The sequence below is a fragment of the Heterodontus francisci genome, chromosome 1 (genome assembly GCF_036365525.1).
Source record: "Heterodontus francisci isolate sHetFra1 chromosome 1, sHetFra1.hap1, whole genome shotgun sequence".
NCBI lineage: Eukaryota > Metazoa > Chordata > Chondrichthyes > Heterodontiformes > Heterodontidae > Heterodontus > Heterodontus francisci.
This window is the reverse complement of record NC_090371.1, coordinates 168,085,654-168,102,319: the sequence shown is the minus strand read 5'-3', so window position 1 is coordinate 168,102,319 and position 16,666 is coordinate 168,085,654. Positions and strand designations below refer to the sequence as shown.

The following is a 16,666-nucleotide window of genomic DNA, read 5'->3' as shown; positions in this document are numbered from 1 at the left end:
CACTATGTTGGACAATGATTTAGAGAGATACCTGGCATTTTGTTGCTTGCACAAGTAGTTACTGTTTGCCCACACACTTCTTGTAGCGATGCAGAGTATTCCGGATAGATAGCTATCTGTCAGGAGTGATCTTGATCTCTCTCTTTGTCTCTTTCTCTCCCTGGGCTGGATTTTACCAGCCCCCTGACGTCGAGGGTTGTGGCGGGTGGGCCTGGAAAATTCCTCCGGAAGAGGCCCACCACGGGCCTTGATGCTGGTAAGGTCTCACCCCATATTACTGGCAGCGGTGAGGCCTCATGGTGGCCGCCCCACCACTTGACGACTGAAACTTCACTTAAATATTTAAATAAATGTTAATTAATGCCTAAGTACTTACCTCATCGTGACAGCCGTCCCACTCTGATATTTCGGCCGGTTGTCGGAACTCCGTTTGGAGATCCGAGGCGGAACACTGGTGGGGAGGGGGGCGGAGTGAAGTTTTCAGGGCGGGAGGAGGGGAGGAGTGGGGAAAACTCCTGCTATTGGTTGAGGTGATGGTGGGAAGGGGTTGAAGTTCAAAGTTAATAATGTTCAGGGGGAAAAGTTCGGGATCGAAAGTTGACTTTTTTGGAGTGGGGAGAGGGCTATTTATAGATTCATTAGTCATTGGTGGGGTGGGAGAGGGGATTGAAACTGCTACTAAAGTTTTAATTTTATGTTTTATAGACCTGTACCTTTAAAAATTAAAATGGACCTGAAGGGTTTGAAGCCGTTTAAAAACGGTGCTGGCACCATTGCCAGGCACAGAGTGCCCGCCGCCTCTACGTCATCAGGGGTGGGCGCCCCTCCATGTAAATGAGCGGCCGCGCTAAATACCGTGGTGGCTCCATGAGGCAAATCCCACGCGTGCGACCCGCCGCTTTTGAAGCTCGCCGCCCCTAGAAAATTTCAGCCCTCTGTATTCCCCTCGCTCTGTGCTGTTCCCCTCCACTCTGTGTTCCCTCCCCAATCTGTCTGTCTGTCTGTCTCTCTCTCAGTCCACTCCCTCTCTCTGTTCGTCCTCTCTCTCTGTTCCCCCCCTGCTCTGTGTTCCCCCCCTCTCTCTGTGTTCCCCTCTCTTTCTGTGTTTCCCACTCTCTCTCTGCCCCCCCTTTGTTTCTCCCCTCTCTCTCTTTGTTTCTCCCCCCTTTCTCTTTATGTTTCCCACTCTCTCTCTGTTTCTCCCCTCTCTCTGTTTCCCCCACCTCTCTCTCTGTTTCCCCCATCTCTCTCTCTCTGTTCCGTCTCTCTCCCTTTCATCCCCCCTTCTCTCTCTTTGTTTCCACCCCCTCCTCCACCCCTCTCTGACAGTTGCAGAGTGGGAGCGCTCAGCCCAGCAGCTTTGTGGTTGGTTAGCTTGTTTAAAAACATCACGCTGTCAGTTTCACAGTTCAGCTGCTGAAGCAGGAACGCACTTCCTAACTTTGGACAGATTCGGAGTTTTCCGGTGGGCTTTTAAAAAAAGTCAGAAAACACTGAATCTGTCCAAAGTTGGGAAGTGCAATCCTGCTTCACCAGCTATCAGCTGTGAAACTGACTGTGCGATGTTTTTAAAAAGGTCGGTCTGCAAGAAGAAGACAATGGGAGATTTCCCATCTCCAGTCATGGACCCCTGGCGAGGACGAGGTACGCCCCCGGGTACAGTTTACACCCATGGGCCAGATGGAAACCTTTGGTGGTCTGGATCCTGGCTCGCGGGCCATATGTTGAACAACACTGCTCTAGAACATGCTGTTCTAAGAAACTGTCCATGAACTCATCTTCCAGGCTACCTTTGCCCCAATCTGATTTGCCCAATCTATCTGTAGATATAAATCACCCATGATTATCACTGTACCTTTCTCACAAGCCCCCAATTATTTCTTCCTGTCTATCTTGTCCTACAGTGTGGTTACTTTTAGGGGCCTATAAACTACTCCCAAAAGTGACTTCCTACCTTTACTATTTCTTATCTCACCCAAACTGATTCTACATCTTGATTTTTAGAACTAAAGTCACCTCTCTCTATTGTACTGTCATCCTCAATTAACAGAGCTACCTCTCCACCTTTTCCTTGTTTCCGGTCCTTCCAAAATGTCATGTACCCTTGAATATTTAGATCCCAGCTTTTGTCATCTTGCAGCCAACTCTCTGTAATGGCTATTAGATCAGACATACTTATTTCTATTTGAGCTATCAATTCATTTGTTTTGTTATGAATGCTACACGCATTCAAATACAGAGCATTTAGTTCTGTCATTTGACTATTTATGCAACCTCCAGCCTTAGCTGCTTGCACACTCTTAATTTTGTACATTCTGTGCCTTCCTGCCACACTCTGATTATTATTTCCCTTATTGCTACCTTATTATCTTGCCTTGTCCTTTCTATTTAATTTATCATATCTTCTCTCACTTGATCCTTCACCCCCACTATTTAGTTTAAAGCCTGTCAACTGTCCTAGTTATCCAACTCGCAAGAACACTGGTCTCAGCATGGTTCAGGTGAAGGTTGTGCCAATGGTACAGCTCCCACTTTCCCCAGTACTGGTGCCAGTGCCCCATGAATCGCGGGATAACGCGGGATATTGTGAGCCTAGTCAAAAAGAAAAAGGAAGCATTCATAAGGGCTGGAAGGCTAGGAACAGACGAATCCCTTGAGGAATATAAAGACAGTAGGAAGGAACTTAAGCAAGGAGTCAGGAGGGCTAAAAGGGATCATGAAAAGTCATTGGCAAACAGGATTAAGGATAATCCCAAGGCTTTTTATACGTATATAAAGAGCAAGAGGGTAACTAGGGAAAGGGTTGGCCCACTCAATGACAGAGAAGGGAATCTATGTGTGGAGCCAGAGGAAATGGGCGAGGTACTAAATGAGTATTTTGCATCAGTGTTCACCAAAGAGAAGGACTTGGTGGATGATGAGCCGAGGGAAGGGAGTGTAGATAGTCTCAGTCATCTCATTATCAAAAAGGAGGAGGTGTTGGGTGTCTTGCAAAGCATTAAGGTAGATAAGTCCCCAGGGCCTGATGGGAGCTACCCCAGAATACTGAGGGAGGCAAGGGAAGAAATTGCTGGGGCCTTGACAGACATCTTTGCATCCTGATTGGCTACAGGTGAGGTCCCAGAGGACTGGAGAATAGCCAATGTTGTTCCTTTGTTTAAGAAGGGTAGCAAGGATAATCCAGGAAATTATAGGCCGGTGAGCCTTACGTCAGTGGTAGGGAAATTATTAGAGAGGATTCTTCAGGACAGGATTTACTGCCATTTGGAAACAAACAAACTTATTAGCGAGAGACAGCATGGTTTTGTGAAGGGGAGGTCGTGTCTCACTAATTTGATTGAGTTTTTTGAGGAAGTGACGAAGATGATTGATGAACGAAGGGCAGTGGATGTTATCCATATGGACTTCAGTAAAGCCTTTGACAAGGTCCCTCATGGCAGACTGATACAAAAGGTGAAGTCACACGGGATCAGAGGTGAGCTGGCAAGATGGATACAGAACTGGCTCAGTCATAGAAGACAGAGGGTAGCAGTGGAAGGGTGCTTTTCTGAATGGAGGGATGTGACTAGTGGTGTTCCGCAGGGATCTGTGCTGGGACCTTTGCTGTTTGTAGTATATATAAACGATTTGGAGGAAAATGTAGCTGGTCTGATTAGTAAGTTTGCGGACGACAGAAAGGTTGGTGGAGTTGCGGATAGTGATGAGGATTGTCAGAGGATACAGCAGGATATAGATCGGTTGGAGACTTGGGCGGAGAAATGGCAGATGGAGTTTAATCCGGACAAATGTGAGGTAATGTATTTTGGAAGGTCTAATGCAGGTGGGAAGTATACAGTCAATGGCAGAACCCTTAGGAGTATTGACAGGCAGAGAGATCTGGGCGTACAGGTCCACAGGTCACTGAAATTGGCAACGCAGGTGGATAAGGTAGTCAAGAAGGCATATGGCATACTTGCTTTCATCGGTCGGGGCATAGAGTATAAAAATTGGCAAGTCATGCTGCAGCTGTACAGAACTTTAGTAAGGCCACACTTAGAATATTGCGTGCAATTCTGGTCGCCACACTACCAGAAGGACGTGGAGGCTTTGGAGAGGGTACAGAAGAGGTTTACCAGGATGTTGCCTGGTCTGGAGGGCATTAGCTATGAGGAGAGGTTGGATAAACTCGGATTGTTTTCACTGGAACGACGGAGGTGGAGGGGCGACATGATAGAGGTTTACAAAGTTATGAGCGGCATGGACAGAGTGAATAGTCAGAAGCTTTTTCCCAGGGTGGAAGAGTCAGTTACTAGGGGACATAGGATTAAGGTGAGAGGGGCAAAGTTTAGAGGGGATGTGCGAGGCAAGTTCTTTACACAGAGGGTGGTGAGTGCCTGGAACTTGCTGCCGGGGGAGGTGATGGAAGCAGGTACAATAGTGTCGTTTAAGAGGCATCTTGACAAATATATGAATAGGATGGGGATAGAGGGATATGGTCCCCGGAAGTGCAGAAGGTTTTAGTTTAGGCAGGCATCAAGATCGGCGCAGGCTTGGAGGCCCGAATGGCCTGTTCCTGTGCTGTACTGTTCTTTGTTCTTTGAATCAAAACCTATTTCTCCCACATCAATCTTTGAGCCAAGCATTTAACTCTTTAATCTTATTTACCCTACACCAATTTGCTTGTGGCTCAGGTAATAACCCAGAGATTATTACCTTTGAGGTTCTGCTTTTTAATTTAGCCTCTAGCTGCTCATACTCCCTGTACCCACGTGAACCACGACAACTGGATTCTCTCCCTCCCACTGTAAGTTCCTCTCCAGTCCTGAGCAGATGTCCTGAACTCTGGCACTAGGCAGGCAACACAGCCTTCTGGACTCTCACTCTTGGTTGCAGAGAATTATGTCTATCCCCCTGACTATACTGTCCCCTACTACCAGTACATTCCTATTTACTCCCCCCACTTGAATGACTTCTTGCACCATGGTGCCATGGTCACTTAGCTCATCCGCCCTGCAGCTCTCACTCTCATCCATACAAGCTGAAAGAACCTCCAACCTGTTGGACAATTGCAGGTTCTGCCTTTAAATCCCCTTCCCTGCCTCACTCACTGTCACACCCTCTTGTTCCTGACCACTGGCCAAATGAGAAGACCCTATCCTATGGGGTGTTACTGCCTTCTGGAGCAAAGTGTTCAGGTAACTTTTCCCTTCCCTGATGCATTGCACTGTCTGTAGCTCAGCCTCCAGCTCCTCAATTCTGAGCCAAATCTCGAGTTGCAGCCACTTACTGCAGGCATGGGTGCTGTGGATCACACTAGTGTCCACGAGCTCCCACATACTGCAGCTGCAACACATCACCTGCCTTGTCATCCTTATTGTGTTTTAAATAACTAATTAATTATTTACTTAATTAATATGAACTACTCACCAGCCAATCTATTAAGCTTTACTGCTATTAGTAAATAAATAATAAAACAAAGGTGAAAGATTTTCAATATTTTGAAAATATATCCTGGGATTTATTAATAGGGGCACAGAGTACAAGAGCAAGGATGTTATGTTGAACTTGTACAAGACACTAGTGCAGCCTCAGCTGGAGTACTGCATCCAATTCTGGGCGCCGCACTTTAGGAAAGACATGAGGGCATTGGAGAGAGGACAGAAAAGATTCACAAGAATGGTTCCAGGGATGAGGAATTTCAGTTATGAAGATAGATTGGAGAAGTTAGGACTGTTTTCCTTGAAGAGAAGGCTGAGTGGCGATTTGACAGAAGTATTCAAAATCATGAGGGGTCTGGACAGAGTAGATCGAGAGAAACTGTTCCCACTCGTGAAAGGGTCGAGAATGAGAGGGCACAGATTTAAAGTATTTGGTAAGAGAAGCAAAAGTGACATGAGGAAAATCTTTTTCACGCAGCGAGTGGTTAAGGTCTGGAATGCGCTGCCTGAGAATGTGCTGGAGTCAGGTTCAATTGAAGCATTCAAAAGGGAATTAGGCAGTTCTATGAAAAAGAAGAATGTGCAGGGTTATGGGGAGAAGGCGGGGCAATGGAACTGAGGGAGTTGCTCTTTCAGAGAGCCGGTGCTGACACGCTAGGCTGAATGACCTCCTTCTGCATTGTAACAATTCTGTGATTCCGTGAAAAGCTTAGGTGGAGACTGACATTTCAAAAATTAGTATCAAGACTTATGATGGTGTTCGATCAAATATGTAACACCCATCAGATTTCCATGGATGAAATTCAGTTCTCAGCTGAACCACTGGATGGAGCCCCAAAGTAGCTGAGCAGTGGTTCATCTTGGAACATGGGAATAGAATGGTCCCTTTGGGAGATGGGAATAGAAAACAGGCATCATCTGGCATTCTGCTTAGCCAGTCTTGGAGTGCTATTATTGGAAATCATAGAAATGCCCAAAGCCACAGATATGGTAGGACACCAGAAAATATTTTTTGCAATGCACTGGGATGAACTATTAGTACAGATGCAGCATTGAACCTATTGCATCCATCCCTGATGAATATAATCCCAGGATATGGGGCTGGATTTTATAATGGGCGGACAGGAGCTGGCCACTGACATAAAAGTTGCTGGCGAACCCACTTCTGCCTAGCCTGGGGATTTGTCCCGCATTTTACAGGTTCCCAGGCTAATTGTTATGAGGCAGGACTTCCGCCCGCTTGAGGGAGGAAGTCCCGCCTCATTCAGCTGCCAGCCAATCAGCGGGCCGTCAGCTCTTAGTCCCATCAGCACCACCGGGAGCGGTGGCCACTGCTGGGACTGCAACCCAGCCAAGGACATGGAGCCAGGAGTCCAGGTAAATTTTGGTTGCCTCGCTGGGGGTAATCGGTCGGGTCCCGGAGAGGCAAGGGTGGTCGTTTGGGGAGGAAGGGGAGCATCTTGGATCTTGGGGGTGGTTGGGGAAGCAGAGGCACCCCTCAATTGGGCTGGGGGCATTGAGAGGCCACCAGCCTTTACCGTGTGGCCTTTCCCGGCTCCAAGACGCCCGGTTGGGGCGGGTGAAGGCCCTTAAGTGGCCGTTAATTGGCAACTTAAGGGCCTTGATTTGCCTGGGATGGGCAGCCTGTTTTTCACCCACCACACCCCCTCCCCCCCCCACCCTACGTAAAGGGAAGTGGAGACGGGAACGGGTTGGGAAGGTCTCCTGGAGCCTCCTGCTCCATTTTATGTCACCCCCTCACCACCATCCGGCTTGTTGGGGTGACGTAAAATTCCTACCATGGAGTCAGACACTCTAGTGGGTACAGCAAGAACTATAATGGCAAGTAGTCAGTAAGATAGAATAATGGGACAAATCAGAATATGTCTCATCCTAATGCTGATTCAAAGAACATTTTTACATCCAAAAGTTGCTCTTTGAATACATAAACTGAGTTTTACTCAAGTTAAGATCATGAAATAATAATGAAAGGCTGACTAGTCAGTAATTTGGTTTGCTCTTCTCAGATTGACTTTATCAAAATTATTTAAATCCTTGATGCTTTCTAGAATTGTCTGGACATTTGAAAAGCACACCTCTGTGTCCCTGCTATGATCTTAAGTTCAACTTTCCCCACTAACAATGAAGACATTGAATAAATAATCTGCTACTCAGCAACACTCTGTAATCAATAAACAGCCAAATGTTGCTGTGCAAAAGTTTTAGTGTCATTGACACTTCAGCTATTAAAAAGCTACAGTATTCCTCTTAATGAATTTAACAAACCAATAAAATCAACAGGTTTAAACTATTAAAACGGCACAACTAACTATTAGATAAATGCTATAACTCCCTATTTTTCACATTAAGTTGAAATAACAAAATAGCATACTATTAAAATTTGTTAGTGGCAAATTGGCTGTATTAGTAGTTGAAGACAAACAATTGGATTTTGGTAGGACAGTTCCTCCAGTAACTAGGAAATGTTCATGCAATGCGATCAAAATCAATGCATATTAATTTGCACCTTTGTTTTAAATTCAAACCCTGAGGGTCAATCGACATTTATTGATCACAACGGAGGGAGGGAAGGATGTCATTAAGTCTTAAAAGCAAAGAATAATAGATCCAGGAAAAATTACATTATTTACTGATGCAAATGATGGGTGTAACAAACAGTGGTAACACCACAAGAAGTGGAAAAGTTTCATAAATAAAAATTGTAAATAACTATCAGCAAAAGATAATTGCAATTTTTTTTTATTCATTCATGGGATGTGGGCATCTCTGGCCAGGCCAGCATTTATTGCCCATCCCTAATTGCCCTTGAGAAGGTGGTGGTGAGCTGCCTTCTTGAACCGCTGCAGTCCATTTGGGGTAGGTATACCCACAGTGCTGTTAGGAAGGGAGTTCCAGGATTTTGACCCAGCGACAGTGAAGGAACGGCGATATAGTTCCAAGTCAGGATGGTGTGTGACTTGGAGGGGAACTTGCAGTTGGTGGTGTTCCCATGCATTTGCTGCCCTTGTCCTACAGTTGGTTGAAGTCACGGGTTTGGAAAGTGCTGTCTAAGGAACCTTGGTGCGTTGCTGCAGTGCATCTTGTAGATGGTACACACTGCTGCCACTGTGCGTCGGTGGTGGAGGGAGTGAATGTTTGTAGATGGGGTGCCAATCAAGTAGGCTGCTTTGTCCTGCGTGCTGTCGATCTTCTTGAGTGTTGTTGGAGCTGCACCCAGCCAGGCGTGGAGAGTATTCCATCACACTCCTGACTTGTGCCTTGTAGATGGTGGACAGGCTTTGGGGAGTCAGGAGGTGAATTACTCACTGCAGGATTCCTAGCCTCTGACCTGCTCTTGTAGCCACGATATTTATATGGCTACTCCAGTTCAGTTTAGATGACTTGCATTAACTCTACAAGCTAATCAAGGCCAAATTAAGTCAATGGGGTGGCTGGGACTTCAAGGTCCTCTGAGAAAGAAGAACTGTTGATCACATCAAGCATGCACCTTCCATATACCACATAGAGTTTTTCTTCTCATGGAATCTACCCCACTATTTAACCTCCAGGAGGGGTGGGGTGGGCTGAATCTCAGATCTTACACATAATCAAGCAAAAGGTCACAAAATTCATCCATTATAAACAAGAAGAATTTCCATTGCACCTTTCCCCATGGGCTGAAACACCTTCCCATTGCATCAGTATAATATGAGATAAGTATTTTACTCACCGTTAATCCAGTTTCACCTCTTGATCCTGTTTCCCCCTAAAACCAAAACATGAATTTGTTTAGTAAACTTCACTAATATTTATATGTGAGAAGTAGCTATCTTGAAAATTTGATGCCTGTCAGTAACATTAATGTTAATTTCTTTTAAGATGAGACACATGTTCCCCTGCTTCCTTTTTGAGTGTCACTCAGCCATGCAAAATTTTCAGTCAAGAGGGAGAGTGTGTGACCTGTTCCCAGGTTTCTTTCAATGCTGCTCTGAAACCAGATGCTAAGGCCTACAGAAGAAGAGCCATGGAGACACTGGGTGAATTTCCCTTCCTCCAACATGAATTATCTGATCACTGTGGGACACCTGCCCATGACTGCAAGTCCAAGATAACTCACTGTGTGGAGCTCATACAGACTTGCACCCATGTCCTACTGCACCATGGTGCAGTGCCTTTAACTTATGGAAACACATTAAAAGAAAACCATCGTATAATGCACTGAAATTAATCTGAAGAATTCTTACAGGTGCTCCTGGCATTCCTCGAGGACCATCCTTTCCTGTGTCACCTGGAGGACCACGTGGGCCTGGAGGACCAGGAGGCCCTGGTGGTCCGGCTTGACCTTGATCACCCTGTAGATTGGTGAAAAAGTGTGTGAATAAAAATGATGTTTATTACATAGACAGTTTGGTTATTTTTATTTACAATGATAAAACCTCTAGGGAGGGTGTTTTTTGATTTTATAGTCAACAATAAATAATTACAATTACATTAAAATTCTATTGAGTGATGACACTGAGAAAATTAAGTCAGCAGCAAACATGTAATTACTACTAATTATAATGCAGGTAAAGAAAATCGAGGAAAAGTAAGAATAATATTTACAGTACAGAATGCAAAGAAGAATTCTACAAGTACGAGCACTACCTTCATGAGACGTCGCTTAATAAACTGCTGATCAGCCGACAGGAACCCATGATTGACTCTTGGGTAAGGAAACGCCATCTGATCAGGCAGGGAAAGTCAAAGTTTGGAGGTCAGAGGTCAGAAAGGTGAAGGAGTGGCAAGGGAAGGTTTCAAAAGAAGGAGGAGAAACAGTTAAGAACTGCAAGTTCACATTTCTATCAACTACATACATTTCAGGTTTTTGGCTATGAAATCTATGCCATATCAATACCAATATATGAACATAATATTTTGGAAAGAAAGCAGAAACTGAAATGATTGATAATCCAAACCTTGATCCATCTGTCATCAGACTGACTAAATGTTCAGCTGTTTGGTATCAACCCATTTTTCTGTTTGTCCGTCTGTCTATCTATTCATCTAATACATTTATCCCCCAAATCCTAACACCAAAATTCTGGAAATTAATAGTAACATGTGATTAGCTAAATTTTCCACTTACCATTTAAATTAAGTGGGTTAAAATAATGCCAATCAGAAAATCTAAGCTGGTGTGTCCTAGCTATAGACCCTGTCAATAAATACTCAGTAAGCAGAAAATCCAATTGAAATAGTAATAATCAAAAAAGTGATTCATAGGTACAGTGATGTCATAAAATAGCCACTGTTTATCTCCCACTCCGATTACTACATTTTTTAAAGAAGTGCCAATCTAATCAGTCCCTATCTTTATATATGGTCATATTATTTTGCTGGTCCAGTAACCTCTTTGAGGTCTCACTGTAAAATCGCACAGCTCGCTGCATCTATTAACTGGCAGATCGGCATGGATTCCATGTACCAAACCATCAGGATTTACAGTGATGCATTCAGTCAGACATTAGTCCAGCATACCATTTCTGTACTTAATCAAACAAAATGATAAATACAAGTATTACAGTATTTGAGTTTAATCCTTAGATCCTCCTATCAAACATGGATTGGTAATCAAACAGCCAGCCAATTGAATGGAAACATTTTGTTTTATTTGGTGAGTTTAAAATCTTGAGAAAGCTTTGTTCAGTACCAAATCATATGTAGTTACTAAAAGAATCATTTTTATCAAGACCATGGCTGGGATTTTACCCTCGGCAGACGGGAGCCGGCCATCGTCTGAAAATCGGTGGCCAACCCGCTTCCACCTCGCCTGGGGATCTGACCCGTATTTTGCGGGTTGCCAGGCTTCAATCAGCGGGCCGGCAGCTCTTAGTCCCAGCAGCACCACTGGGAGCGGTGGCTACTGCTGGGACTACAGTCTAGCGTGAAGAGAAGATGTCAGGGGGCCTGGAGCACAGGTAGGTTTTGGTTGTCTTGCCAGGGGTACTTGGTCGGGCCCAGGATCATGAGGGCCCCCCCGGGACGTTCAAGAGCCGCCTGCTTTTGTCGGGCGGCTTCTCTCGGGTCTAGGACGCCCGCTTGCCATGTGTAAAATCTGCGTGGAGGTGGACAAAGGCCCTTAAGTGGCCACTTAAGGGACTTGATTAGCCTGGGGCAGGCGGGCTGTTTTTCGCCGCCGCTGCCCTGCGTAAAGTGGCAGCGGAGGCGGGAACGGGTTGGGAAGGGCTCCCAGAGCCTCCTGCTCCATTTTACACCACTCTCCTGCCACCATCCCGCTCTTTGGGGTGGCATAAAATTCACCCCCATGAATACTTCAAGAATCATAAACTAAATAAATAGTGAGACATTCCTCTTTATCCCATGTGAATTAAAGCTTATTTGAATTCATAATTCATTATCTGCTTAAACTAAAATCATTTCACTCGTATACATTCACTCTTGATTCATGGACTGCATTCAAACCAATTTTGTATCTAGAGCTGATTAATCTCTATGTTGAAAGATCACTCTGAGTGAAATTTTCCTTTTTTGTTTTCCTGGGTGAATTGGGATTGATCTAAAATCCAGCCAGTCTTGCACAAATTTGTTTCACTTTATCTTTGTGCACCCTTCACTCCCTCTCCATAATATAATTTTTTCCCCTCCCTCAAGTGCACCCACACTGTTCTTAGCCTGTAGGATGAGATGGTTTCTCATATGGTTGCTTTCTGGAGGCTGTCAGTCATCTTTGGTGATGCAATCAGACACAGCATTAGAGATGTGTGGGGGAGGGGACTTCTCCGGCACTTTTTCTTCCCTCCTGCTGCTGCTTTTAAATGAGGGTTGGCGGGGGGAGGGAAACAACAACATTTTAAACATCCTTATTAAGCTCACTATTCTGGGAATAATAACTATTTCTTTAGACTTAAACCTTATCTCATATATGCCAATCCTAAGGGATAGCTTCTCTTTTATTTTAAAGATTTTTAAATTTAATTAGCCTCATTTTTAATAATTGACTTCATATAGAATATTAAGCCTTATCCAATGTAAACAATTACAGTAGTATGCTGGTTGACGTCTAACTGAGCACGCACACATTATCCACAAACCTTGACAGTGAGGATCTGATTACTGTGCAGAGCCGCCACTGTGGGGGACCCCGGCAAACCCTGGGAATACAACACAGTGTAGGAACAAACAAAAAAACACAACAAAACAGCACAAGGTTTCCACATTGCAACATAAAACAGGGCATGCCAGTTTGTTACTTTCTCTCTGTTACTGTCTGAGCACAGCACCTTCATCTACACCACCACTGGAGACGAGCCAAGATTCTGAAATAACTTTCCCAAAAATGGACGAGAGTATTTTGTTGAAGTTAGCTTGTGGTAGTTTTCCACAACATTTTTTTATTTACTTGTACCATTTTCTTAATAGTTTAATGGGCTGAAATTGTGCTGCATGGTATTAGTCATAGGATTGTCTTAACCATCCCAAGTAGAGAAAGGAAATAAGTGAACCTGGATTCCTAATTAGAAATTAGAACATTAGAAATGCTTGAGTGCACATCAAGTCAGGCCAGAATTAAACTGAACTTAGGTATTCTCCATGATGAAATTTCAGGCCAACACATTAAGGGGGGGTCATTTAAACATAATCCACCTGGCAGGATTGGAAATGGCAAGTAAAAACCAGACAGGGTATAAAATGGGCAGCTGATCCAATCCCGTCAGTTCCCTGCTGGATGGATGAGGTTTAAATTATCCTCAAGTCTAGGCTCATACATGAAGAATGACCACCTGGGGAGGTGCTGGAGGAGTGGAGATAGTCATGAATTGGATCTTGCCTGAGTCAGTGCTTTCATGACAGGAGTGGGCAAAAGGGTATATGGGAATAAATGAAGGAGAACAAAGCAGCTTGATTGGTGGCTTCACTAACTGCATTTTCTAAAGAGAAGACAAAAGGTGCTAAAACCCAATAAACTTGAAACTAACCCACGTTGCTGCAAGTATAACATATGGTGTATCACAAACTGTCAATATATAGATTGTCATAGCTGAGATTTCAGGGTTTTGTTCTCCAGTGTGGCAACAAAGCCCTTTAAAGAACTGCTTCCCAAATAAGTTCACAACAAGGAGATCAACATTAATATTTAGAATCATCAGGGGGGTTCATTTCAGAATCTCAGCCCTGTCCCTTGTCTAAGGTTTCCCCTCAAACTCGTTTGCAAATGAAGTTCCAGTAAAACTTGTAAGTTACAATACTGAACAGCATTTCTCATCAATAGCCTATAAATATATCAATCTCAATTTGAGTAGCATTTCAGCCCATTTCTATCTCAAGATTGTTTGAAGTCACTGACTCAGGACTTGCGTACCAGAGATGAAGCACAAGTCAGTTAAAAGTGTCTTTTTCATTTATATTTATGACAATTGCTTTCCATTGGAGACAAGATTGTTCATCAGCTGCAAAAGTTATCTTCAGCATCGATCAGTTCGGCTAGTTTGCTGCTATAAGACGCCATGATGTACGATGCTGAGCATATGCTTTAATTTAACATTAATTATTTACAACAGGATACAAAATATTAACGATGGCATTCCTTTGTTTTCTCATTTTAGCTCATGGCCATTTATCATCTTGCTTGCTGAAATAGGCTGTGACTCTCTTGTTTTTGTCCTGCAAAAAGAATCTTGCAAAACAGATGTTCCAGAGGACCAATTTCCAGTTGTCAGGGATACAAAGCATATCTAATGCAACGATAATCATGGATTCTTTTACAAACAATTCCTTGTTTTGAATTGCTTTAAACATTTATAACCATTGAAAATTTCATAGAGAAAATGTAACTTTGTAGTTGATCAGGCCAGTCGATCTAAAAATATGTTTCGGACTTACTTTTTGCACTCAGGAAAAGCTCACCAGTGCTAGGATTCGCATTTATTTATAATATACTTCAAAACAAATCAAAAAGGAGCAAATCTTAAGATTTCCTCAGTTGATCTTCAAAGTGAGTGAGTGGGGAAAGGGTCTCGCTGTTATTTTTTTTTTAGCCAATTTCTCCTTTTTTACTTATTTCTACTCCCTTCTTCTGTACTAGGCACAAATCCCTCATTGAGAGGATTGGGTTACTTGTGGCCAAACCTTTGGAGTGCCTGCTGTATATGCATTTAATAGCAGCATGGGTGTAGAGTGGTTTGATGCTTTATGATTTTCACTGTTGCCCTCTGCAGAGGTCTTCTTCTGGAACGCCCATCTGAGATTGCCAACTCATCACTCACTGTGTAAGTGAATCATGGACACAAACTTACATCCTATTCAGTGATACATCCATTGCTGCAGGCGTACATTAAACTATCTACTAGCGAAGGTGGTAATGATCAAAAACTGTTAAGTGCTGATCATTATCAATTATAGACATTGACAAAATCGCATGAAAGAGAAAGTTCAAAGGCTAAATAATTTAAATGTTAGGCTGTTATCTATGACTAACTACAAAACAATGGGCTGAATTTTACCGCCCCCTGACATCAGGGGTCGTGGTGGGGGGAGGCCGTAAAATGCTGCCGGGAGTGGCCCACCACAGGCCTCGACGCTGGGAATGCCTGGCCCCATATTGCTGGCAGCGGTGAGGCCTTGTGGCACTTCCCCCCTCCCCACCCCGCTGCTCGGCAACGGGAGCCACATTTAAATATGTTAAATAATTAAGGGGGTGATGGGAAGGGGTAAAGTTAAAAGTTTCTGAACTTTGGGGGGTGGGGGGGAGGAAGGTCAGGTACACAAGGTGAGTATTTTGAGGGTGGGGGGAGAGGGCAAGGAATGAAATGTATGTTTATTGGGGAGGTGGGAAAGGGACCGGGAATATTATTTAATTATTTTTAATAAATCTTAAAGCAATGTGTCTTTGAAAATGTAAATTAAATGTAAGAGCTAGAAGCTCTTTGAAAATGGTGCCGCGCCTGCGCAATTGCATCAGACACCGTTGCCGGGAATGGATCGCCCACCCTGTCTATGTCAGCAGGGGGGAGTTGGTCAATCCTGGCCATGTAAATGAGCTGGTGGTTTTAATAGCCGCCGCTGCACGGGGTAAAGCCTGCGTGTGCAGGCCACCATCTTTGAAGCCCGCCCCTAAAATGCAGCCCAATGAATGATGAATTTCTATTAAAAAGTCACTTTTTAAGGTTTCCTTTGTGGATCCTTGAAAGTAATTTTTTTGTTGTGGAACAGCAATGTAACAAGCTCCACTGACAATAGATGGCATGGAGTCGATCTACTTCTTAGCACTGCTGTCCAGATTGTGCTTACTTCAAATAGGAGCTAACATTTAAAAAAAGAATAGCTTTGTTGAGTAATTTACAATATTAACTTAAAAACTACATCTGAAGAATTATTTTCAAAGAATGACGCTCAAGTTGGGTTGCAAATGATACTCTGCCTCATTTAATGCTCCAGACCTGGTGTACAAATGTTCAGGAAATTGCTTGTGAGAGGTTGTCCCCGTGCTGCCAGGGATACAAACCAGTTGCAGTGGGAGTGCAGCCAAATTTTTAAACTTTCAATTATAAATTTAAAAACCCTTCAGGTGCTCCACTGTACTATCTTTCCACTTCCACTGCCTGAAAAAAGCTGACTAACCTGCCAGCTTCTTTGAATGATCAGACATGACACTCAAGGACTGGTAACCAGATCTTGGTGTGTTTATTTGAATACACATCAACAAAACCTTACCTTTCTTCATTCAAAAATTATGCGAGCAAGCACATCCCACAGACAGATATTGCAGTGCATAGTGCATAAATCTGGCTTTAAATTCATACATTTTAGCATCACATTGTGACTTTATTGCTTTCCATTTACATTGAAAACTGATAGACTCCATTGGCACTGACTAAAATTTCTGTGATTGTTTTATATGTGCTTTCTGTATGGATACTCCCAAAAGGGGCATAATAATTCAGAGAGTACAGGACATTTCCATTATTTTGCACTTATCAAGCTTCAAGAAAAATCCAATAGCTAGTGGGAGTCTGGAAGGTACTACATTTGTTTCTCCTACACTTCTCAGTCAGAAGTTTAACACCTATTGTATTTTAATTATGCATTTGTTGGGGGTGCTTTGATCTGGAACATGATTTATTTGATTTTCTATACTTCGCATTTAGACAGACTGAAAAAATAGAGTCCAATTCAAACTTGTAATGAATGAGGAGTTGTGAATTGGTTGCATCTTAATGTCATGTACTGTGTATCGTTTGGAATAAAAA

General features: G+C 43.5%; 1 protein-coding gene across 1 annotated transcript in view; it reads right to left on the bottom strand.

The window, feature by feature from the left end:
- Nucleotides 1–16,666, bottom strand: part of LOC137369605 (collagen alpha-1(XXV) chain-like) — a 164,022-nt gene that overhangs the window by 135,086 nt on the left and 12,270 nt on the right. Inside the window, exons 4-6 of the mRNA XM_068030959.1 lie at nt 12,512–12,571; nt 9,662–9,769; nt 9,148–9,183 (exon numbers count right to left, since the gene is read on the bottom strand). Coding sequence (XP_067887060.1) covers nt 9,148–9,183; nt 9,662–9,769; nt 12,512–12,571 — 204 coding nt within the window. The remainder of the gene's footprint in view (nt 1–9,147; nt 9,184–9,661; nt 9,770–12,511; nt 12,572–16,666) is intronic.